Source organism: Micromys minutus (assembly GCF_963924665.1).
Source record: "Micromys minutus genome assembly, chromosome: 13".
Lineage (NCBI taxonomy): Eukaryota > Metazoa > Chordata > Mammalia > Rodentia > Muridae > Micromys > Micromys minutus.
Window position 1 is genome coordinate 16,373,969 of NC_137982.1, and position 26,897 is coordinate 16,400,865.

Consider the following 26,897-nt stretch of genomic DNA (forward strand, 5'->3'; position numbering starts at 1 on the left):
TGTATCAGTTGAGGCCTGTTTTCTGACTGACTATATGGTCAATTTTGGAGAAGGTGTGTGAGGTGCTGAGATAAAGTTATGTCCTTTTGTTTTAGGATGAAATATTATATAGATGCCTCTTAAATCCATTTACTTCATAACTTTTGTTAGTTTCACTGTCTCTCTGTTCAGTTTCTAATTCCATGATCTGTCCATTGATGAGAATGTTGTTTTGAAGTCTCCCACTATTATTGTGTGTGGTGTCGTATATGCTTTGAACTTTAGTAGAGTTTCTTTTATGAATGTGGGTGCTCTTGTATTTGGAGCATAAATCTTCAATATTGAGAGTTTACCTGGATAGATTTTAACTTTGATGAGTCAGAAGTTTCCTGCCTTATCTTTCTTTGATGATTTCTGGTTGAAAATTTATGTCATTTGATAATAGGATGGCTACTCCATCCTGTTTCTTTGGACCATTTTTTTGGAAGGTTTTTTTCCAACCTTTTACTCTAAGGTAGTGCCTGTCTTTGTTGTTCAGATGAGTTTCCTGTATGCTGCAAAATGCTGGGTCCTGTTTATGTATCCAGTCTGATAGTCTAGCTCTTTTTATTGGGGTATTGAGTTCATTGTTGTTGAGAGATATTAAAAAATAATGATTGTTGTTACCTGTGGCTTTTGTTGTTAGAGGTAGAAATATGTTTGTGAGCATTTCTTCTTTTGATTTTGTTGCAAGAGGATTATTTTCTTCCTTTCCTAGTGTGTATTTTCTCTCCTTGTGTTGGAGCTTTTCATGTATTATTATGCTTTGTATTATGCTTTGTGGAGTTGGATTTGTGGACAGATATTGAGTAAATTTGGTCTTGTCTTGGAATATCCTGTTTTTTCCATCTATGTTAACTGAGAGTTTTTCTGGATATAGTAATCTGGGCTGGCATTTGTGTTCTCTTAGAGTCTGTATGACATCTGTCCAGGATCTTCTAGCTTTCATAGTTTCTGTGAAGTCTGATGTGATTACTTTTCCTTTTTCCCTTACTCCTTTTAGTATACTTTCTTTGTTTTGAACATTTGGTGTTTTGACTTATTATGTGTCAGAAGGAATTTCTTTACTGGTCCAGTCAATTTGAAGTTCTATAGGCTTCTTGTATGTTCATGGATATCTCTTTCTTTGGGTTAGGGAAGCTTTCCTCTATAACTTTGTTGAAGGTATTTTTTCTGGGCATTTCAGTGGGGAGTCTTTGCTCTCTTCTACATTTATTATCCTTAGGTTTTGTTTTCTCATTGTGCCCTGGATTTCCTGGATGGTTTTGGTTAGGAGATTTTAATTTTTTACATTTTCTCTGACTCTTATATCAGTGCTATCTATGGTATCTTCTGCCCCCGAGATTCTCTCTTTCATCTCTTGTATTCTGTTGGTGATTCTTGCATCTATGATTCCTTACCTCTTTCTTAGTGTTCCTATCTCCAGGGTTGTCTCTTTTTGTGTTTTCTTTATTGTTTCCATTTTCATTTTTAGATTCTGGATGGTTTTGTTCAATTCCTTCATCTGTTTCTTTCTTGTGTTTTCCTATGTTTCTATAAGGGCTTGTGCTTGTTTTGTGTGTGTGTGTGAGTGAGTGAGTGTGTGTGTGTGTGTGTGTGTGTGTGTGTGTGTGTGTGTGTTCTCTCCTGTTTTTTTCTTTAAGGGAGTTATTCATGTGCTTCTTAACGCCCTCTACCATCAGCATAAGGTATGATTTTAAGTCAAAATCTTGTTTTTCTGGTGTGTTGGGATATGCATTGCTTGGTGTGTTTTCATCGACTGTAAGTCAGCCAGAGGATGAAGCAGAGCTCGAACAAACAGAATTTTATGGAGCTCTGGTCTGGCTTGGAATGCTGGAAGTCTTACAGATATTAGAAGAGAAGTGAGGAGATTTGGGCACCCTGATCAGGGGATGTGGCTAAGATCCTGGGTCTCTCTTCAGATTCTGTGGCAGGGAATGGAGGGGACCAAACTCCATCCTTACAACCAGAAGGAGTTTGTTTGTGTTTTCTCACAGTTCCAGACTAGGTTTATCTGGGATTCACTAGAAATATCTCACAACATGCTACTGACCAAAAAGATGGCCCACCACTCACTGTCAGATCAAAGACAGGGGAAACAGAGGAGACACCACCCCCAAGGAAAACAAGACCTCCTGAAGGACATCCATGACCAGCAGACTGCCACCCAGACCATGTACCCTCTACATGTTTTCTTCTCCTCTAGTCTTATGGCTGCTTTGTCATTTTTCATTACTAACTCTGCTACTGCCTAGCTTCTTTCTAGCCTTTCAAATACTCACTCCTGAAGATTGTTTACTAAAGAGAACTACAATAGACTCAACAATATCATAAGAACCCAGAATTGCCTATTTGAAAAATGGTGGATCAAGATTGAGATTCCATATACTCCCATTCCATCCTCATAAGCCTGAATGCTCAACAAATTGTGGAGGAAATAGGAACACATAAGTATAAACTAGATTTTCAGAAAGAGCCACACTTGCTTTGGGGATTATAAAAGACTGGTTGACTTCTTAAAATATTGTGATTATTAAGCTGAAGCCACCCTACCTTGGGCCATCTGTTCACCATGATGTATGCATATTACTCACCTCTTTCTGGCCAAATATACTTTCATGAAAAATATTTAAAAAATATTAAGAGAACATTAGCTTATACCAGCCAAATCATAAGAATGTCATCATCAAACAGACTATGAAAAATATAGCAAAGTTTCCTCTGTTTTTCTGTAACCTTATTACCTTCTTTGCCTAGTACTGGAAATACATTGTTATGAAACTTAAAAAATGTTTTGGGGTATCACCATCCCTGATCTCAAGCTATATTACAGTGTAATCACAGTATTAATATATATTAGTACTTAGTACTATAATACATATGTACTAAAGTACATATAAATGTAATTGTAATAGCATAGTATTGGTACAGATTCAGACAGGCAGATCAATTGAATAGAATTAAAGACATAGAAATATAACAACACACTTACAGACACTTGATGTTTGATAAAAAAGCCAAAAATATACAATGGAAAAAAAGAAGCATATTCAATAAATGGTGCTGGTCTAACTGACAGAGTATATGGAAAAAATTGAAAATATATACATATTTGTCACCTTCCATAAGGATCAAGTGCATGTGGATCAAGGACCTCAACATAAAACCAGATACACTGAATCTAATAAAAGAAAAAATTGAGAAGAGCCTTGAACTCATTGGCACAGGGGTCAATTTCCTAAACAGATCTCCTTGGCTCTGACTCTTAAGATAAACAATTGATAAAAAGAACCTCATAAAACAGGAAAGCTTCTGTAAGACAAAGCACATGGACAATAGCATAAATCAGCAACCTACTGACTGAGGAAAAAATGTTCACTAACCCCATATCAGATAAAGGCCTAATATACATAATATATAAAGAACCCAAGAAACTAACCACCAAAAACACAAATAACCCAATCAAAAATGGAGTATAAAACTAAACAGTGAATTCAAAACAGTGGAATCTCGAAGGTCTGAGAAGCACTAAACAAAATGTTCAAAGTCCTTAGTTATCAGGAAAATGAAAATTTAAATGACCCTGGCATTCTTCCTCAAACCAATCAAAATTGCTAAGACTGAAAGCTCAGGTAATAACACATGTTGGAAAGGATGTGGAGAAAGAGGACATTTCTCCATTGCTGGTGGGATTACATACTGGTACAACTACTCTGGAAATCAATCTGGAGTTTACAGGGAAAATTGGAAATAGATCTACCTGAAGACTCAGCTATACCACTCTCTTGCACTTACCTAAAAGATGCCCCACAATGCCACATGAACACTAGTTCCATTATGTTCATAAGAGCCTTTCTTATGATAGTCAGAAGCTGGAATCAACCCAGATTTCCCACAAGAATGGATATAGAAAATGTAGTTTATTTATACAATGGAATACTACTCAGCTTTTAAGAATGAGGATATCCTGAGGTCTGCAGACAGATTGATGGAACAGAAGTTATTATCTAGAGTGAGGAACTCAGACACAAAAGAACCTGCATGGTATGTACTCACTAATAAGTGGATATCATCCAACAAAGTACAGAATACCCAGGACATAATCCACAGTATTCAAGAAGGTTAACAAGCTAAAAGACCCAAGAGAAGATGCCTTAGTCCCACTTGGGAGGAAGAAGAAAGCAGTCATAGGGCAGAGGGCAGGAGGGATCTGAGTGGGAGAAAGGATAGAAAGGGGAAGAGAGAAATGATTAGATATGGGGAGGGGCAGGACTAAGCCCTGAGGGCCAGCAGAAACAATGTAAACAGGCAATTCTAGGAGGTAGGAGGTTGTGGAGGTGTCTCTAGAATGTACCAGAGACCTGGGAGGTGAAAAACTCTCAGGAGTCGAAGGGGGGCTAGAATGGAGTGATTTACAGTGGGGACTGAGAAATTGTAGAGCCCACCTCCAGTGGAGGAACAGGACGTCAAGGGAAGAGATAGGGTTGCATCCCATAGTCAAAAGCTCTGACTCAGAATTGTTCCTGACTGAAGGATCTGCAGGGACAAAAATGAAGAAGAGCCTGGAAAAAAGGACGTCCAGTGACAGGTACAAATTGGGATTCATCTCAAGGGGAGGTCTGGGGCCCTGACACTGTTACTGATGCTGTAATGTACTTGAGAAACAGGAGCAGCCTAGCATGGCTGCTCTCTGAGAGGCCCAATAAGTGTCTGAAAGAGTTAGATGCAGATACTCATACTCAACCAATGGACAGAAGCTGGGAACTCCTGTCTTGAATTGAAGAAAACCTGGAATAAAATGAGAAGGACCAGGCAGTCTCATGGGAGGACCAGGTGTCTCAAATGACCTGGACGCCTGAGATCACTCAGACACTGAGCCACCAACTACGCAGCATACACCAGCTGATATGAGGCCCTCAATACATATATAGCAGAGGACTGCCTGCTCTGGCCTCAGTGAGAGACAATGCACCTAACCCTTGAGAGACTTGAAGCCCTAGGGAGTGGGGAGGCCTAGTGAGATGGGGGTGGTCGGTGGGGACATTCTTTTGGAAACAGCTGGGGAGGGAGGAGGTATGAGATGGGGTGCAGTCAGGGCAGAGATCAGGAGGGGGATGAAAACTGGACTGTAAAAAAAGATTTAAAGAATAAAATATTTAAATAAGTAAAATTTTAAAAATGCTCCAGAAAGTGCTTTCCAATTTAGAGCATGAGATTTAAGATATGCCATGTTCCACACTCTTCGGCCAATGCCACTTACATTTAGTGTAAAACAAATTTTCCTTTTCTGAGTACTCCTATTAACTTCAACAAATTCTAATCATTATTTTAATATGTTCATAGCAATTATCAATTATATAAAATTAATATTATTATGTGCATTATCGATTCACTCTATTAGAGTCTATATATCAGTAGGGCCAACTTCATTTTTGTTCATGTGGATCCCTATGCACCTAAAATAATGACAGATACATAGAAGTTAGACAATCGATATTTGTTAACTGGATTTACTAAGGAGCTTCTAAAATCAAGGGGCAAGAAAAACCAAGAGAGAAACTGGATGAGATCCATGCAGATATGATTTTATCCTTGGCCACTAGAGGGCTGTTGGAGAGTTTTAACCAAGTGGACAGTTATATCAAATTTAAGTTGTTTTCAAGGATTATCCTGGAGCTGGTTAGATGGTTCAACCCATAGAGAATACTTTCTCTGAAAGCCTAATGACATTAACGCAATCCCCAGAAACCACATGAAAGTACAAGGAGAGAAAATAGTCCACATGACTGAATGTTTTCTTACTACATTTGAGATAAGAAGAACTAATTTGCATCCTTATGAGAAAACAAACAACAAAAGAAAAAAAAAAGGTTGCTGCAAGTCATATTATTTAAATTTTGGCAATAATACACCCACCCACCAATACACACACACACACACACACACACACACACACACACACACACATTTGAGGATCAGAGAAAAACTGCTCTTTGTTCTTTTCCTTGAAAGTAAAGGATCTGGGGTATCTGCAGATTTTCTGTGAAAAAAGGGATGTCAAGAAATTTCTTCATCTTAATTCCTTTGTTTTATAATAAAAGACATGAAGAACAAGCTAGTATGCATTAGTTCCTGCCTCCAGGGTTCTGCCCTGTTTGAGTTTTTGTTCTGGCTTCTTTAGATAACAAAAGTTGATATACAAGTATTGGTCAGATCCACCCTTTTCTTTCGAACTTGGTCATTGGTCATGGTATTTCATCACAAGAGAAATACTAGCTAAGATAGTAGCCTCAAATATACACTCAAGAGCAGAGAGTACTAATGTCTGCTTTATGGTATTCTGCCTCTTCCCCCCACTTTTATAGCTCAGAACTCCAGGCACAGAGATTGTTGCTACCTAACTTGGGTTGGGACTGCTTACATTAAATAATAATCAAGACAAACGTAGCAGACATGCCCTCAGGCCAATCTAAAGTAGATACTTCCCCATTGAAGCTGTTTTCCTAGGAGTTCATAGTTTGTGGCAAGGTGACCACTGTAAGAATGATGTTTGTGATAGAACTTTTTATTAGCAAGTGCTAGATGGGAGAGGGGAGGGAAGCGGGAAAAGGGGGAGCAGGATCACCTATGGTAGGAGACAATAGAAAAGTACAGAGAGCTGAGAGAATGAATGTAAATACGTAACAGTGGAGAGTGGAAAACAGGAGAACCACTAGAAAGTCCCAGACACCAGAGATGCTAGAGGCTCTTAGGACCAATGAGGATAACATTAGCTGAAATACCCAACAGCAGGGAGATTGAATCTGCAGAGACCACCTTTATAGATAGACATGGTAGATAGACATGGCCCCCAGTTGAAGAATGGGGCCACCCACCCATGACAAAAATTTTAACCCAGAATTGTTTCTGTCTAAAGAACATACAGGGACAAAAAAAAAAAAAAAAAAAAAAAAAAAAAAAAAAAAAAAAAAAAAAAAAAAAAACAAAACAAAACAAAAAAATAACAGGTATTGAATAAAAGGCCATTCAGATTCCTCCCCAGCTTGGGATCTATCCCATCCATAGACACCAAAACCCCACTATTGCTGATGTCAGCTGTGTTCTCAGACAGGAGTCTGGTGTGGTTGACCTCTGAGAAGCTCTGCCAGCACCTGAATAAGACAGATGCAAATACTCACAAGTAAGCGTTGGATTGAGACCAGGCAATCCAGTGAAAGAATTAGATGAAGGGCCGAAAGAGCAGAAGGGGATTGTAACCACATAGGAAGAACAATAGAATCAACTTACCAGACCCCTCAGAGCTCCCAGGAACTAAACCATAAACCAAAGGGTACACATACGCTGGCCCATGGATCCAGCTACATATGTAGCAGAGAATGGCCTCATCTTCATCAGTGGGAGGGTAGGCGCTTGGTCTCAAGGAGGCTTGATGCCCCAGAGATGGGGATGCTAGACAGGTGAGGTGGGAGTGGGTGGGTGGGGGTAAGCTCTTAGAGACAAAAGAAAAAGGATAGGGAGTGGTAGCTTCATGGAGGAAAGACAGGAAAGGGAGACATTTAAATGTAAATAAATAAAATAATAATAAACCCAACATAGATATAATATTGGAATAAGAAAGACAGCCTACTAAGTTAGACACTCAGAAGCAAATAAGATATTGATATGTTTGGTTAAAACAGAGAAAATAAGAATAACAGCGGCCAGCATGGAATACAGCTTCTAGCTATCCTGTTGATACTTGAAGACAGCAACCATTGTTCTTGCTAAGTCTGGTACGGAACTGGCAGGTTAGTCTAGAGCCAGAAAGCTGACCAGGTTGTCCTTAGAAATCCGAAGACTTTGAAGTTTAGTCATCAAATGGACAGAGCTTCAAAACTGTTAACAGTTTCCTCAACCAATCACTGTACACAAATTATAAATCACATCTGAGCAAGTAAACTCCCTGCTCGCTGGAGGACAACGGAAGCACAGACAAGCCTGCATCTCAATGGCAGAATTCAGATAATAGAGCTAACACGGCCATCTGGAAAGAGTTATTTAAGAATTATCCAAAAGCTTTGGAGCATAAAACTGTAAAATGACTTAAGCAGTTCTAGTCAGTTGAAAGGGCACTTGTGTATTCATTGCATACTATTGCTTTCTGTTTTTCCCCAGAAGTCACTGTCTGTGGTAAGCCCTCAGAGGTACATAAATTTTCATTTCTGCCATGAATACTTCCTCTTTTTGCTCTGGACTCTACAAACCCAAACGTTAACCAATACATTCATTACCAATTTATCATCTTCCTTTTGCATCACTGGGCAAACATTATGACGTTAGTCTTCTTCTCTCCATATACATCAGCAGATGGCACATGAATTAAGTAATAATACAGAGTTGTTGGAGAAGTGAAAAAACATGTAGTAACTTACAACAACCATTGCTATTAGAAGTAGGAGCTTGGCAACTGTCAGTTACTTCAAAAAGAGGCAGACTTTGTCACCATCAGCATATGCCTCAGGCAAAATATCAGGTCTAGTTTAGGTGCAATTAACTAACTAAATACCCGGGATTGACAATTTCATGTCATGTCACTGACAGCCCTCATAGTATAAATACTGGAATGATATTTTCCTAAAAATGTGTAACTTTTCCACCCCCTCCACACTTCCTGAAATACTGACCCTGAGACTTAATTATTTATGAATAGTTGTCTAGGCCATAATCCTGGCCTTGTTCATCAATGAGCTCATAACATAACTGACCCATTTATTCTACTCTATGTGTGCCAAATTGCCGGTCACCTCTCCTCAGTTTTCTGTGTCTGTCTCTTCAGAGTTGGGCCAAATCTGTTCCCACTCCTGATTATCCTAGCGTTCCTTACTCCCTCTCAGAACTTCCATCCAATAACTTGCTGCCTTTTGACAATACACCATCAGCTTCTTATTGACCTGTGATGCTTCCCTGTAGTACATAAGAAATTCTCTCTGTAAAAGCAAGTGATCTTTGCTAATATTTTAAAGCTGTGAAATCTTAAATAAATGTCTGTAGTATTCACCTTTAAAATTGAAAATGTCTTCTACAAGGGCATAATATTTGTATGATAAAATAAAGAAGTATGTGATCTTACAAAGGATATTTGCTCTTTCCTAAGCAAGCCCATATATTGAAGCCTAGGCTCAGTTTTTGTTTACTATTATGGAGATAATATTTGGCTTTGTTATCCTGACATACTGGTATCCTGCCTGATTTCATTAGGCATTTCAATCTGTTCACAACGAAATGAATGCTCTGGGCAGAGTTACACCCAAATGAGTTAATTAATTGCTGTGTAACAAATTTTCTTGAAGATTAGCAACTTAACACAGTAAATGCTTCTGATTGTCTATGTTCTCTTGAACCAGGGATTTGGAAAAGGCTCTGTGGAAGGTCCTTGTTAGCAGATTCCATTCAAGGCTGCCTTAAGGCTGTTGATTTATACCTTAAACTCCTGAGTTTCTGACCAGTCTAGAACTTTTTCAAGATGTATAACAAACAGAGCTGTGGCTGAACATTTATTTCTATCTTTGTACTCTTCTCCCCAAGATGTGTTGGTTATTCACATAGCAGGTAGCCTGTTTTTGTCAAAGTAAGCACTCCAAGAGAGAAGGCAAAGAAAAAGCCTCATACAGTTTCCCCCTGTCTCAGAGTCATAAATCAGCACTTCTGATACAGTCTGTTTATTAAAATGGAGTCAGTAAGTCTTGTCTGGACTCAAAGAAAAATTACAATTCAACCCAATTACTATCCATTATAATGTGTGTGTGTGTGTTTGTGTGTTTGCTTGCATGCACATGTATAGTTCCATTCTTATGTATGTGCACACAGAGGCCAGAGTCAACCTCAAGTATATTCCTCAGGATCTGTCATCCCTTCTCAGAAATGGTGTCTTTTACTGATTTGGTTCCCATTAGCCAGAATAGGTTGGTTTGCAGGCAGGTGCCAGGCATGGCTTTGGCCCCCTCTATTTCATCCTCATGTCTATAGGAAAAGAAGTTTAGCAACTGAGAACTCTCAGTCTTAACCTCTACATCTGATAAAAAAATATATGAAGCCGTTGGTGAAAATTCTTAAAAGCTTCGTCTACATACTGATCAAATGTCACACTGTTTTGCAGTCCATTCATAGAGTGGCTTTGAAGTGATCTGGGCAGTATCAGATATTCAACATTTCCAATCTCTCTCCAGTTTATTTGTGTACATTGTTCTAAGTTAAGCCGAGAAACCCCACTGGTTTCAGGTTGTAGGTCTGAAAATCTAAAATGGGTAACAAACAGCATGAAGGCATTTTCATCGCAGTTTGAGGAGAAGCACTTTTAAATTTAGATATTTGCTGTTTGCTGCACGTTGGGGAATTAGTGTGAGTTTGTATACATGTGTCTGAAGTAAGACTGCATCTTTTTTCTCAGAATATGCAGATTCATTATCACTGAAGACATTTCTGTTTAAACACTCAAAGTAATAGAGGATGAACCATAGGAAGAACAATTCTTCAACTGTTTTTATCTTCTTTCTAACTTTCTTTTGGCTACAGAATTCATCCTCAGTAGGCAGCCACACATGCCTATGTTATTTTCTTTGTTAAACTGGAAGAGTACAGGCTCTGAGGAAGTAGAGGAAGCCTGTCCAGAATGTGAGACCAGAGCTTATTGGGAAATTAGAGATTCCCACCCACTTACGTTTAGGTATCGCTTTACATTTTAGAACATGAGCTTCTATAATTGGTTAGTGTGCTGGTTGTAGATATATGAATTGGTCTTGTTCAACTGATCTTAATCAAGCTATAGGGTCAGGGAGGAACATAAATACAAAGCCATTTTTATTAAAGGATTTTAGTTTTTGCCGTCTCCTGAGAGGATCTATAGTGCTGACATAATTTAAGGCTTTTGATCATTCAAACATACCTTCCAAGTTGTTAGGGAACAAAACTATTAACTCCCATTTTCCCAAATAGAAACTTTGTTATGTGTTTTCAGTTTACATCCACAGTGTAAAGTTCTAGATGTTTTGCAATGGATTACTACTCAGAAATGGGTCAGTAGTGTCAATAAAAGAACTGGAAGCTACTAAAGTCTTTAATTTACCTAAAGATCCATGGTTTATAATACATGTTACTATGTTATATGCAGTATACAGTATAAAGACATATATTGGGGGAGTAAGAAAATTCAATTTTTGAACTGTTATGGCTTTTTAATATTTCCTCACACTTATTGGTTTCCTAAATATTATTTGGCAGCTTGGATTAATTTTCTAAATTATGAAGTAATTAAGTTATGAAGACAAGCTGGATGATAATTCTGAGACTTTTTAAATTTTCTATTTGACTTTACCTTAGGTTTAACATATGCAAAAGCACACCTGAAAGTACTGTTGATTCAACACTGCTGAGTCATATAAATCATGGCACAGACCCATCCTGTAGAACCCTGTTGATATGCTAGACTGTGGGCATAGCTGGAGGAGGATCAAGAGCCCAAGGTCAGAGTAAGTTGGAGGTCAATCTTAACTGAGACATTATCTCGCAAAACCAAGCAAACAAAATTATCCTAAATAACAACTATTTATTTCCACTGTTAAGCCATTGAATATAGTTTGTATGCTTGTCTATGTGCAAACAGAGACTGTTAACCCTGAAAGGCGTGAGGTAGTTTTCCTATCAAGTTGGATGGCATTCAGGTGTCTGTATGTGTATATGTGATTTGAGTATGTCTGTGTGTAAGTTTGGGCATACATGTATGTCTGTTACATGTCTATGCATACATAGTAACAATAATGCTGACACTGAGTTCTTTGGAGCATGTTCTTACAAACAGAATGAGTTAAATATCTGGAAGATTAGCCTAACACAGTTCCTGGGCATTTCTGTCCTGGATTTTCCAGTAGGGATTGGATCTTGAAAACTCTCACATAATGAACAAGTTAATTCACTGATAGAATCACAATCTGAATAGCTCAGAAAGAAACAGTGAACCATCACCCTTGGCTCACCCAGGGTGCTCAGTGGGTGCATGTTCTTAGAAGCTGGTTTTATTCTGCTGCTGTTTCTTTTTGCCATGAGGTGATTGTTGCTAGTACCAGTTTAGAATTAATGTAGCCAGCCCCAAATAAAGTACATCTTTGAAACCAAGATCCCAAATAAGAACTAATTCCTTTAAGATGTTTATATTAGTCATCTGATTAAAAGAACACTAAAGTTGACTAGCGTTATATTTCTATAAATGTTATAAGAAATTTCCAAATGGCAGGAAATAACAAATCAGTGATTTTTTTTAAAAAAAGAGATTCTTTGCTTATAGGTATAAAGGTCTTACCTTGAGAAAATTCTAGTTTTGAAAATCTCAAGTTCAAGAAATAATTGAGAAGAAACAATAGCACCAAAAGGTAAGGTAGAGAATGATACCAGAAGAAAGTCACTGAAACCAGGTGGCTGGTATTACACTGGCAGCTTGGAAAGCCTAAGTGAGGCTTTGTCCTGGGAAGGCTCAATGCTCCAGTGTAGGAGAATACCAAGCCCGGAGGTGGGAGTGAGTGGGTATGTGGGTGGGGGAGCACCCTCATAGAAGTAGGGGAGGCAGGAAGGGATAGGTAATTTCTAGAGGGAGACCCTAGAAAAGGAATAGCATTTGAAATGTAAATAAATAGAATATCCCGTTAAAAAAGTATTTAAAAAAGAAAAAGAAAAGCCTATTGGGGCACCAAAGATCCTTGTGACCTCAGATCACTAGTGAAAGGAGGAATGTTAAACACAGAGAGGTTCCTTCTCAATGGAGGAGATGAAGTACCTGTTTTCCTGCCCAGCAGTCTGAGAGTGGGTTAATTACCTGGTGACCTTTTTGCTGTCTGTTAAGGCAGACCTCCCCCAACTTTTGTTACAGAGACAAACCACATCCAAAATCCCCAAATTGATTATCCCAGACTCTTCCTTCCCAAGATCTTTACCCACTTTTAGGGGAGCTGTCGAAGTACATTTTAGCCTGCTGACCTCTATGCTGCCTTGGTCAGTAACTGCACTGTATTTTACACTTTTTAGCTACAGAACCCAAACTCATGAGCACATGAATATTGTAAAGCACTTTCTGTGTAGTCACAGGTTAAGCTTTACAGTTCACCTACAATTGAATGGTTGTTGCCTGGAAAACTGCAAATTATCCTGATATTTTGTTGTTGTAGTTGTTTATATTTTTTAAAGTGATGACAATGAATTGCCTGGCATTGAGGTCCCCGAAGTCTCATCTATGTTGCCTAAGTCAATCAGAAGAGGTTGTTTATTCTCACCGCTTCCTGGTTTTGTGCACACACACATATACACACAAGCCCATATAAAACGTCATTCAATGATAAGTGTAAAGAATTTCCTCTTGCCCACTTTACAAGAAAGAGAAACACTTGTGTTTTGAACAACTTCTACTTCTATATTTAAAATTTCACAAATTGTCATTTAGTTTCTTTTTTATGTGAAAAAAAATTCTCATTATAGCAAACTCTATCTCAAGCTCACTAGGTAAGTAGCATATGCTGTTCTCAAATATACTATGTGGCCCAGGATAGGTTGGAAGTCAGAGCCTTCCTCAGTGCTCTATGTGCCAGAAAAAAAATGTATGTATATCTCAGCTGGCTTTTATTCATGCAGTTTTCATGACAGGAAATAATGCTATTAAAATATAGTGGTTGCATAGAAAAGAAATTTTAAAATATTTCACCTTCGATAAACTGTATCCTATTGCTTTTGCATGTACTCATTAAAAATCATTGTCAAAACTAAGCAAAAGCAACCAACCTTATATTATGAATTATTTATTAACAGGAGAATCTCTAGAAATACTATAGGAAGGAGAATTTTTGTAATTTGAAGGCCTCATTTGCTAATGATATAAATATAAAACAATCCATATTCAGGATGAGTTTCTTTGAATGGTATATATAAGGCTTTGCTGTGTTCTTTGACAAATTGTAGTGTTGGAAACTACAATATGGATCTTATTTTTCATTTCTTGTAACAAAACATGGATACATGGAAAATTCAGGCTCTCAGGCTGACCACATAGATCCCTCCACAAAACAAATTCCTCACCAAACAACACTTCTCTATGGACCACCTCTCACAGGTTACCACTTACATGAAGTTCTCTTTAACAGAAAAACTTGATTTCAAAACTTAGTTGATAACAACAACCCAGCAGAGTTGGTTATTTGTTTTACTGCAAGCATGCATCCCCCTAACTTTCTAAATCCTCCATTATACTGATCAAAAAGGACCGAAATGAGACTCGATCATTAGAATCTGCTCATAAGATGAAAGGCTTCAGGGTAGAGAGTATGGTCCCCATCATTGCTCACATGACACTGTTACCATGCCCATATTTGAAAAACAAGCCAGTTTTGACTATACTGGCAAACATGCAAAACAGAGGCCAGGAAAGAGTCATGTGCAATCCATACAAAATTGAGAAGTGATAATCCAGCAGGAAGTGTCTAATCTGAATAATTATAAAGGTGTGTTTTGTAAAGTTAAAAAAACATTTTAAGAAATCACAGAGATTCTCAGCCTGAACGTGTCTTTGGTGCCAATGGCAAAGTGCCTTTGCTAGGATTTTAATAGGTAATAATTAATCAACTCCTAATCAATATGATTCAGCTTCGCTACAGAATCACTGCACTTACCCATGATGGTTAAGGCTGTAGCTTTTGTTAATTCTTCCTTCATTGACTCTATTACTTCTAAATTACCACCATCTAGGTTGCATCGGTTTATGGTTCCATTTCCAGAACTGATCCAATAAAGCTTATTCTCTGCATAGTCTATTGATAGACCTGTAATTAAATTAAAGAATTTAAAGACAGTAACAGTCAGTCAAACTGCAATATTCACTTACTATCTCTTTATTGAAATGGAAAACAGGTTAAAAGTTCACATTTTGGTTTTGTAAAATAAGACTTGGCTAATAGGAAGTTAGATAAATGGTGTCTTATTGAGCTGAGAGGATTGAGACTTTTACAGGAAACTTCACAGTAGCTACTGATAGAAGTAAGCTTGTCAGCCCCATTTTACAGATAAGGAAACTAATACCCACAGAGCTAAGGAATCTGTGTTCTCAACACAGTCATTTCTAACTGCTAGTGTGTTCCAGACAATCACAATTGACAGAGAAACAATGTCTCTGTGCATCCAAGCTGGTCATCAAACCCGTTGTGCAGAAGCTTATATGTAGATGTTTAGATGTGGTGGCAAATTGTTCCTGAGATTTACCAAGAGTATAAACAGAACACAAACCGTCCTTCCAAAGCAAGCAGACAACAGAATGATGACCAAGAGGAAAGAATCAGGAGACAGAGAAAGAGAAGATATAAGGGACTGACAGGAGTTCAAGTGAAATACGAGGGTGAGATTTCCCTGGGACATGCCTTCAGTCCAGCGAGTCAAAGGTCAAAGAGGCACTAAGGTACCATTCCACCCACCAAGAACCACTCAGCTCACGTGCATGGCATTTTACATGTGGATTGTCTTTATTTCAGGAGAAGAAGGAAAGGTTTACTAGCAAAAGCACAATGCAACACAACAGGGATTGTGGTTATAGATTTTAGACATTGTTTCTGTTGGCTACGTCAGGTAATTTTTAATAACTACTAAGAAAATTAGAACAACAACAGATAATATAGTAATGATGTTGATATAAACAAATAAATGAGTGAATGAATGAATGAAAACATGGTCAGGTATGATAGATTAGGATGAAAATTTTTACCTAGTGTGTTTAATAGAGTCTACACGCTTTATGCCACCTAAATATGCCTTGTCTAGTAGAAGCCTGGGAACATGATGAAACTTTTATAGTTGGCAACATTTGCCTCCAACTTAGCTGTCTACTGATGTTAAAGTAATACAACACATTAATTAAATGTGTAGATTTATAGAGAATCCTTTCTAAAATGTTTAGTTTGTCTATGTCCTTGAGGATTCTAAATTGTATCTGACAGTCAATCCAAATGAGTAGAGAACTGCAGTTTTTGATGACTGCTTCAGACCTGGAGACCTCTCAGTAGAACTTGATGTTGGCATTCTGCCCTTGGTTTGAAGGAGAGAACTGTTACAAGTATACACAGGAAATCTTCTGTTAGACTTCCTAAGATGTAGTATCTGAAGGCAGTACATCTTATTGTGACCTCTTTATCTATGTACCCATGAGACACATTTCTTTCAGGGCCATGTGCCAGAAAAAGCTATATATGGGAAATATAAAATTTTAACTGATCATATTTCTGTCTTGGCTTTGGCGGCAAAAAAAATCAGAGTCAGATTTGTGAGCCATCTCCACTAGTCGTAAAAGGATTGCATCTACACTATTAGTTTTAGTCTAGCATTGATAGACAAATCTATTATTTTCTTTCACCTGGAAGTTTGAGATCAATAGTGCTGTCTGGCCTTTCTTAGAGAATGTATTTGTTTTAGTTTCTTTAATATTTTTTTGGAGAGAGAGTGAGCTTTCTTATTGAACACACACAACTCTAAATTAACCCATAATTACTGAACCACTTTCTCAGCTACTGCATATTTGGCAGTCTCTCTAATAGGTAATGTATAATGTGGAATTTAGCAGAAAATGAAGTGACAGTTGGGCCACTGGATTCTAGTATATAATATGCAGTCTCTGCTTCTGGGCAGTTCATGAACTCAGAAAACAGACTCTGTCACTATCACCTGATGGTATGGTATGCCGAAAAGTTAATCTGTTAATGGAAAAGTACATCTAAGTAATATATTATAAAAACTGTAAGGTACCTGAAAGTGATTTTTTTTCCTGAAAGTGAGGCATACTCACAAATGACCACTTTATTATTAATTACATTTGTGTTTATTTCTCTTGTAGTTGTTTAGGCTGAATTATCAATTCATACCTGTTGGACAAGTGCTCTATCCTGAGGTACTCCTTAGCACTACCAACTGACCTACTGGTTTTATTTTGATAATGTCTTGCTATGCATCCCATAATAACCTCAAACTTGAAACCTTCTCTTTAGGTCTCTTAAATAGTGAAATTAAAAGTGTAGGACTGCTTAGTCATGTGTAAAGGACAGCATGACATGTTTCCAGTCTCTGGAAAGGAGGCAGCAGGTCCTGGGCCTTCATGAGTATTGATGGTTTCTGTGGGCATCTGGTTTGCTTTTATACTAATGTCCATGTTTCATGTTCCTCCTTTGAGGAATATTCTTTCTGACAAGATTAATGACCCCATGATAATCAGAAACAGATGAGTCTGTGAAGCGAATGCATGTCTATATCTCAGCAAAATTATAGAAAATTGTGATCTTCAGGACATCCCTTAAGGCTGTGGGAAAGAACGGTGAAAATATAAGTTCAATGATATGCCATTTCCCAACAATGCAAAATGTAAGGATGCAATATGAATCCTATAAGTATCTTCACAAATCTAAAGGGACATAGGCAGCTACATTATGACCCAGGTTGTCAGAAAGATATGAGGTAGGAGATTTAGGGAATGGTAATGGCAAGGTAAGATCTCACCCAGCTAAGTTTCTAAGTTGTGAGCCTAGCCTTTAATGACTGAGATATCGCTCCAGTCCTGAGGCTGGTCCTTGGCAAAGGACCTCAATGTAATAACCAGAAACCAGGTAAAAAGACCAGGGTAGTGATATTTACTTTTAACCTCAGTAATGTAAAGGCCAAAAAAGGTAGATATATGGGCAGGCTATACTTATTGATCATCTATAGACAAGTGAGAGATCCTGTGCCAATAAACAGGAGGTCTATACCTATGATGGACTTCTGGACTGGAAACACCTGAACAAAATTGCATATGCACTCACACCTTCATTTGTACTTATACATACAATAATAAAATAAAAGTTATAAATCACAATGTCCAAAATAATGGAATTTTAAAAATACATTATTTATATTCAAACAATATGACAAATAGGAGGAAAAGAAGTGATTCACTCTATGTCTACTTATATAGTTTAAATTTTTACATAGATTTTACACATATTAGTGGCTTTCAAATTTACAAAAGTTTTTTTCCTGATCTGTCTATATATCATGTTAATGCCACCAAGACAATCCATATATCTTTCTACTTGTTAAGTAGTTAAGTATATTCATCAAATGTGTGAATGCTAAATGTGTTCATTTATTTACTTATAAAATAGAATTTAAGTCTGTTTTAAGTTCTGTTATGAATTTAATACATGTGGAAAGAGTTAAAGAGACAACTCAGTCAGTAACAGCACTTGCCTTATATGACTGATTTGAGTTTGGTATCTACAAGAAGGTAAAGAGAGAAATTGACTCCATAAAGTCCTCTGACCTCCACAGTGAAAACACAGTATGAAAAGCCTATACCCTTTTAAAAATATTGTGCATGGACAAAAATATAATGAAATTAGTAAAGTCTGTTTTACAAATACTGATGTAAGTAGGTTTACAAACACTTCAGCCTTATTAATATGCATGCTTTAATATAATAAGATTATTTATTAACTGTGCTTTCATGAATGTAACTCTTTAGAACTTGAGTTTTTCTTCTGGTACCTTTTGTATGGCTGGCTTTGTGGACAGATATTGTTTAAATTTGATTTTTTGAAATACCTATTTTTCTCCATTTATAGTGACTGAAATATTTGCTGGATATAGTACTCTGGAATGACATCTGTGGTCTTAAAGTTTGTTGGGCATCTGTTGAGGCCCTTTTGGCTTTTAGTATAGAGAAAATTTAATTCAGCAATATGGCTGCTTTAATAAGGAATCAAATCCAAAGATTTAGGCCTATATGACCTGCTGGAATTAAGACATGCTATATGTGTTTAATCCCACTGTCTGGAATACAAACATGCCTTTAGCGCATGCCTTTAACTCTAAACAGTGAAGGTAAATTAATTTGTAAAGGATACAGCCATGTTTGAAAATGAAGAGGAATTTAGTGGCAGTAAAGGTATTTAATAGATAAAAACTTGACAGAATGAGTCAGAGATAGAATACACCCAACTCTCATGAGGACAAGAAAGAGAGGCTTTCTTGTCTTAAGATTAGTGCAGGGAAGGAGTGGAGTTGAATTCAGTTGGTTTCTCTGCATTTAGTTGAATGCAGTTGAGTGCAGTTGATATCCTGTACTTACATTCAATTATGTCGAGTTTATGAAATTAGTGTGGAGAGAAGGCAGTTTTATTGGGATAATTTTACTGGGTTATTTTGCAGTTAAAGATAGAACAAGCAAGAGAATGCAAAATAGATTAGAAAAGATTATCAGTTAGTGTATGGCCAAGCAGAGCAATTCAGTAAAAAGTCATCAGAAGTAAGTTTAAATCAGTTTGGAGAGGAGTTTGAGCCATGAATGTTTATTTGAACCAGGCAGCCAGAATTTAGCCAGAATTCAGCCAGAATTCTGCAAAAATTAGAAAAGCCAATCTTATTCAATAGTAAGCCTTCAAGATGAAAGTTATATTTGGTGAATAAGAGATACTTTTATAGGTTAGATTGTCTATTGAGAAGTTGGAAATAATTCTTTTTTATTTTTTATTGGATATTTTATTTATTTACATTTTCATGATTTCCCATTCAGGAAACCCCTATCCATCTCCCCTCCCCCTGCTTCTATGAGGGTGCTCCCCTACCAACTGACCCATTCCCATCTCACTACCCTGACATTCTCCTATACTGGGCATTGAGCCTTCACTGGACCAAGGGTCTCTCTTCCACTTGATGGTAGATAATGCCATCCTATGCTACATATGTAGCTGGAGCCATAGGTTCCTCCATGTGTACTCTTTGGTGGTTTAGTCCCTGGGTGCTCTTGGGTGTCTAATTGGCTAATATTGTTGTTCTTCCTATGGAGTAGCAATTTTTTTCAGCTCCTTTAATCCTTTTTCTAACTCATTCCTTGGGGTCCCTGTGCTTAGTCCAATGGCTGGCTTTGAGCATCTGCTTCTGTATTTGTAAGGTTTTGGCAGAGACTCTCAAAAGACAGATAAATCAGGATACTGTCAGCAAGTGCTTCTTGGCATCTGCAATAGTGTCTGGGTTTAAAGTTTGCGTATGGGATGGATTTCCAGATGGGGCAGTTTCTGAATGGTCTTGCCTTTAATTTCTGCTCCACATTTTCTCCTTGTATTTCCTTTAGACAGGGACAATTCTGAGTTAAAAATTTGAAAATGAGTGGGTCGCCCCATCTTTCAATGGGGCACCTTGCCTAATCTCTGGATATGGTCTTCACAGTTTTTCCCTCCCCTTTGTTGGGCATTTCAACCAATGTTATTCTCATATAACTGATATAATACATACATTGATATATAAAAACACTTCTAAGCAACATATTTAACTATTTCTTTTATCATTAACCATGTGTTTTTAAGTACTGTAACAATTATAAATATGTAGTTCAATTTATGTGCTTTATGCATTTTCTCTTTTAAAGACACAAAATTAAATCAGTGTATGAAGAATCACAATTTAAATGTGAAGGTATTAAAAGGATAGGGTATTTTTAATGAAAAGATTTTAGAGAGATAAAAATTTCTATCATTTTCTATCATATACCAAATTTTAGTTTGCAGCTCTCCTCCATGATTGTGAGTTATCCTATTGGTAACACTATTAGGAAGCACTGAACCTCAGGTATAATCAAATTACAGATGTCTAATTATTAGCCCTGAACTATGCTAGCTGGCATGATGACCTCATGAGAGCAACACAAGCCCACCCATCTGTCCATTGGGTCTTTATAGACTACTTTTAACCTCCGTGGAAGACTTGAAATGCTACGTTTAATGAAAGTACTGGTAAAATCCAAGCATTGTTTCTATTTTAGACTCTGTTTGCTCTTGTATAATGACAATATAAGGGAAAATGTTTCAATGGTGTTCCTTGAATGAAAATACTTCCTCAGTGTCAGCTAGTAAATACATGACACACAGCGCAGGGAATATTGCTTGAAAGGTAAAGTATTAGTCACATGAGAGTAAGGATCTGGGCCATCCCTAGAAGCCATTTTAAAAGGCAGGTGTTGTGAGACATGCTTGTAGTCTCATGGCTGGGACAGTGAGGACAGGCATACTGCTGCAGATTGGTGCTTGCTGGCTAGCTAGTCAAGTGTATAATTTATGGACTGTAAGCTCCAGTGAAAGACTTTGTCTCAAAAAGCAAAAACTTACTCCTGAAAAACAATACCCTCGTGAAGAATAACACTCACTCACATGCATATACAGATGCACAATAATACACACACACACACACACACACACACACACACACATACACACTGCATATACATGATGGTGCCTAGTGCATGGAAAGCTCTCATTAAAGTCAGGCATTCACTATAAGCATGTTTCGTGTTTGCTTATATACAGTAAATATAAATTCTTTGAACCCATCTCTCTGGTAATTTCTGGTAATTTCAAATGACTTTCAATTATTATGAATAGATTGTCCTTATTGGGAATCCTAGCAACTGTATATAATCCCAGTTCTAAGGATTATGAGGCAGGAGAATTATGTTCAAAGCCAGGCTAGGTCCCTGTATCAAATACAACAGAAAACAAACTGAAGATTAGTTTACATAATTGTGCATAGGTTTCTATTACAAAGCATAAATTTATCAACTTTGCATTGTGAAAATGGTGCCATACTTAGATCTGTAGCTTTTGTTACCCACATACTCCATAATAGGCAGCTATCAACAATATAAGTATGGAGTCCAACAGTGTAATTGCCAAGAAAACATGCCAAAACTCTAACAGAAGACAATGCACAGATGACAAATGGGCACACGAGAAGATGTTCAATAGCATAAGAAATTCAAATTCAGTTTATAAGGAGTAATCCTATCCATCAGAATGGCTGAACTAAAAGCTATTGAGAAAGATAAGAGCTAATCACTAACATGCTACAGCTGGCAGAATGAAATGCTAAAGCCACTGTGGAAAACCATGAGGAATCACTTTATAATCAATATAGGTGTGAGCAAATGACTCAGTTGTATAAATTTTGTCCCTACAAGCAAGAGAAGGAGAATTCTTATCCTGAGAACTCAGGTAAAGCAGAGCAGAAGTAACTAATACCTGTAATCCGAGCACTGTCAACAAGAGACATTATCTGAGTAAATGGAGTGAAGAGTGATCCAAGAAAATAAGCAATGTCAACTTCAAGCTTCCACATGCACACACCCATTCACTAATGTTCACCTACAAATGCAAACATACTACACACACATACACACACCCATTCACTAACATCCACCTGCAAATAAGAACATACTACACACATACACACACCCATTCACTAACATCTACCTACAAATGTGAACATACTATACACATACACACACCCATTCACTAACATCCACCTGCAAATGAAAACATACTACACACATATACACACCCATTCACTTACATCCACCTACAAATGGCAACATACTACACACATACACACACATTTACTAACATCTGCCTACAAATGTGAACATACTACACACATATACACATAAGAAGGAACAAATACACAAAACACAAGTCTGTTATTTCCAAAGGACTCAACAATTGGACACTTGAGAATTTATTCCAGAGAAAAGTAACAAATTCTTACAAATAAAAACTTGTACTTGAATATTTATAGGAACTTAATCATAAATCAGAGAACTGTAAACATTGAAGACATCTTCATGCTATTCAACACAACACAGACTAAACAAAGAACAAACTTATTACAAATGAAGCAATGTCAAGGATTCTACAAAAGAAACCCACAATGAAAATTCTGACGCAAAAGATTTTATGACCCCAATGTAAAGCATTATTTCTATATGGGGAAGCAGTGGTGCTATGTCAGGAGAGAAGTAGATGTAGTTTTGTTTAATTTTTAATGTATATTTTTATTTAAATTTCAAATATTATATGCTTTCCCAGTTTCCCCTATAAAAACCCCATACCTCATATTCCCTCCCTCTGCTTTTATGAGGGTACTCCTCCACCCACACACCCACTCCTCCCACCTCCACACCCTACATTGTGCCATTGAGCCATCATTGGACCAAGAGCCTCTTCTCCAGTTGATACCCTACAATGCCATACTCTGTTACATATTTGGCTGGAGCCATGAGTCTCTCCATGTGTACTTTTTGGTTGGTGGCTTCATCCCTGGGAGCTCTAGGGAGTCTGGTTGGTTGGTATTGTTCTTCCCATGTGGTTAGAAAACCCTTCAGCTCCAGCATTCTTTTGATTATCTCCTCCATTGGGATCAATGCTAATAGAACAAAAAGGCACCCAACATACTGGGCAAATATCTTTACCAATACTACATCCATTAGAGGGCTAATATCCAATATATACAAAGAAGTCAAGAAGTTAGACTCCAAAGAATCAAATAACCCTATTAAATATGGGATACAGAGATAAACAAAGAGTTCTCAATGGAGGAGTATCAAACACCTGAAGAAATGTTCAACATTCTTAGTCATCAGGGAAATGCAAATCAAAACAACCCTGAGATTCTGTCTTACATCAGTGAGAATGCCTAAGAAGAAACACTCAGGTGACAGCAGATGGTGGAGAGGATGTGAAAAATGAGAAACACTCCTTCAATTTGGAGGGGCAGAGGTGGATTGCAAGCTGGTACAAAAACTCTGGAAATCAGTCTGGCAGTTCTTCAGAGAAACTAGAAACAATCTAGATGTTTACTAACTGAAGAATGGATAAAGACAACATGATACATCCACACAATGAAATACTATTCAGCTTAAAAAAATAAACATCATGAATCTTTTTTAGGCAAATGGATGGAACCTGAAAATATTATTCTGGGTGAGGTAACCTAGTCACAAAGGACATAAAGTATGATGTATACTTATAAGTAGATTTTAGCCATAAATACAATGTACCCATGCTATACTCCACAGATCCAAAGAAACTAGACAAGAAGAAAGGCACAAGTGATGAAGCTTGAATCTCACTTAAAACTGGGAGTAAAATAGTCATAAGAGTCTGATGGAGGCTGGGAACTGGGTGGGAAAGGGGATGGAGAGAGGAGTTGGGTAATTCAGGGATAAGGGAAAATAAGAGATAGCCGAGATGGCCAGGTAGTTATAATAGTAAATGAAAATATAAAAATTATGGGGTTGGGAGGGCATCTCCTGGAAATCACAGAGACCCATGAATCAATGGGGGTGTCTTAGCTCTAACTCTCTGCATTGGGATATGGAACCTGAAGAGGCAACCTCATATAGTAAGGAAAGAACTCCAGTAGACCAATAGGGACATAATCTCACTCACAAAACTTTTGACCTCAGGTTTTTCCTGTCTACAGAAAATGCAGGGATGGGGCATGGAACAGAGACTGAGGGAATGACCAACCAATAAGTGCCCCAATTGAGACCATGGGCAAGCACCAGTGCATGACAGTATTAATGATACTCTGTGATGTTTGCAGACAGGAGTCTAGCATAGCTGTCCTCTTAAAGGCTTGAGCCAATGGCTGGCTCAGACAGATGCAGACACTTACAGTCAAACAGTGGATGGCGTTTGGAAACTCTTATGGAAGAATTGGGGAATGATTGCAGACTCCAAAGGGGACAGAAACGCCAAAGCAAGACCAACAGAGTCAACTAACCAGGACACTTAAGACTCCCAGAGATCGAATAGCCAGCCAAAGAGCATACACCAAGCTGGGACGAATCCCCCCCCACACATACATAGCAGATATGCAGCTTGGTCTTCATGTAGGTCCCAGAAAACTGCAACCCAACTATCCAAAATGTTTTGGCCTATACATGGAATATGTTTTTCTATCTAAGGTGCCTTGTCTAGTCTCATAGGTAAAGGATGTGCCTAGCCCCTCAGGGACTTGATGCTCCAAGGTAGATAGACACAGCAGGGGGTAGTGGAGCAGCTCTGAGGAGAAGGGGAAAGGAGGAATCTGGGAAAGATTTTGGGAGTGGTTAACAGGGAACAATGGGCAGAATGTAAAGTGAATAAATAGAAATAAATAAAGTAAAGTAAAATAAAAATAACATTAAAAGGAAAGAATTCTGAGTAAAACTGTAACACTATTTCTTGTTAGGACGTTGCATTGTTGATTTGTGTAATGTTCCAACTGGAGAACATCTAACAAAGCTTACAAGAGAGATCTCTGCATTAATTTTAGATTGTTTTTAAGATTATGTTTATATTCTTTCCCATGTCCTTCACTCCCTCCAACTGTTCCATGTGTCCTCTCCTTGTTCTCTATCAAGGTCATGTTCTCTTTTTCATTAATTGCTGTTACATGTGTACAGGTATTTAAAATGCACATATGCAGTTGTAAGTATAAAAATTCTACTTGCTCAGTCTGTATAATGTTACTGGTGTATGTGTGTTTCTTGGCTGACTATTTGATGTTGTATTACTAATTGGAATGCTCTGTGGTTAAAAAAAAGTATTTTCTTCTTCTTTCAGCATTGCTTAGTTTCCCATCTTTCTTCACCCACAGTTGAAGCTACATACTCGTGTGTCTTAGTATAGTCCTTGTTCAGGTTACCTTCAGGCAATCATTTTTTCCAATCTTCAGGGATGTAACCTCGCCGACATTCCTAGGAAACACAATCTTCAAGAAAAATTTCCTCTTCCTTTGGCCATTAGAGTCATTTTGCCCTCTGCAGTAATGCTTCCTGAGCCTTAGTTTCAGAATTTAAATTGTGGATGTTTCCATTGAGGCTGGCCTGAACAACTCTGCATTCTGACTGGCTGTGGTTTCTATAATATAGTCTGCATATTATAAGGAGAAGTTTCACTGATGAAGGCTGAGAACTATACTTATTTAGGGCATAAGGATTTATATATATCGTTAGGGAACATGCTGGCTTAGTAAAAAATGGTTTTAAGTTCTGCTCCAAGATCCATGACTTCACAAGCTCCAGGTAGCTAGGTATCCAGTACCAGGCATGTTGAGTAGACCTTAAATCCAAGTTAAAATGCAGTTGTTACCACTAAAGTATGTGTGTCACTACTGTGCCCATAGAATTATAGTGACATGTTGGTCATTGTGGTTTATAGGCATCATAGTTGAGTAGGCTATTGATTTATTCCCTTGTTTAGAAGCTCACATGTTGCCTAGTCCTCAATAGAGAGGGCTTTTAGGTCAGGTCAGATAGAGCTGGTTCTGTATCCAAGTCCATGAGGTGCCATGAAAAGCCAAAATGGCTTTCATTGAGAATTTCAAGATAAAATTTATAACATGACAACATTTTAAGCATAAAAATTATTTTTGTGTCAAACTAAAATCTTCTGTCATATAAGCTGCTGTGAATTCTTAAATCATTCAATATGAAGTTATAATTCAATTCAAAAATTTCATTCAATTTTTAATATTTAATTTAACAAGAGATAATTCCAATATTGGTTTGCATTTAAAAGCCATAAAGTTATTTGGCTTGAACTGTTGAAGGCTGACATTACTCCATCTCTAATCACACATGGGAATAACTTGTCAGTTGGACATTTTGATATGATTATAAATGTTTATGTCCATTGGGTCACAAATTAAATGGAGAAGCGATCAAGCAAAGAAATCTGTAAGTCACAATAACAAACCAAGCCTATATGCCTGAAAATTTAGGGTGTCAATTTCTTATAATTTAAAGCTAACATTTAAGGATTCAGAAATAATGACTGGGAATCAGGACGAGCAGAGGGGAGAGTGTATTCTTGTATAGTCCTGCGTGCTCCAAAAGCCTTCTGCTGTGCCATAAATTAGCCTGCTTTTCTCAGCGACACCAAAGCTCCGAAAATTTCTCTTTTCCCTGTCCATGCATCAAGGAATTCTAAGATTTTTTTTTCTCTTGCTTTTTTGCTTGAAGTGAGATGAATGGAACTCAGTAA

The 26,897-nt window shown here is 37.6% G+C and overlaps 1 protein-coding gene across 1 annotated transcript in view; it reads right to left on the minus strand.

Moving 5' to 3' along the window:
* Positions 1-26,897, minus strand: part of LRP1B (LDL receptor related protein 1B) — a gene marked incomplete at both ends in the record, with an annotated part of 1,929,155 nt that overhangs the window by 573,524 nt on the left and 1,328,734 nt on the right. The window contains one exon of the mRNA XM_080928219.1: positions 14,700-14,849. Coding sequence (XP_080784345.1) covers positions 14,700-14,849 — 150 coding nt within the window. The remainder of the gene's footprint in view (positions 1-14,699; positions 14,850-26,897) is intronic.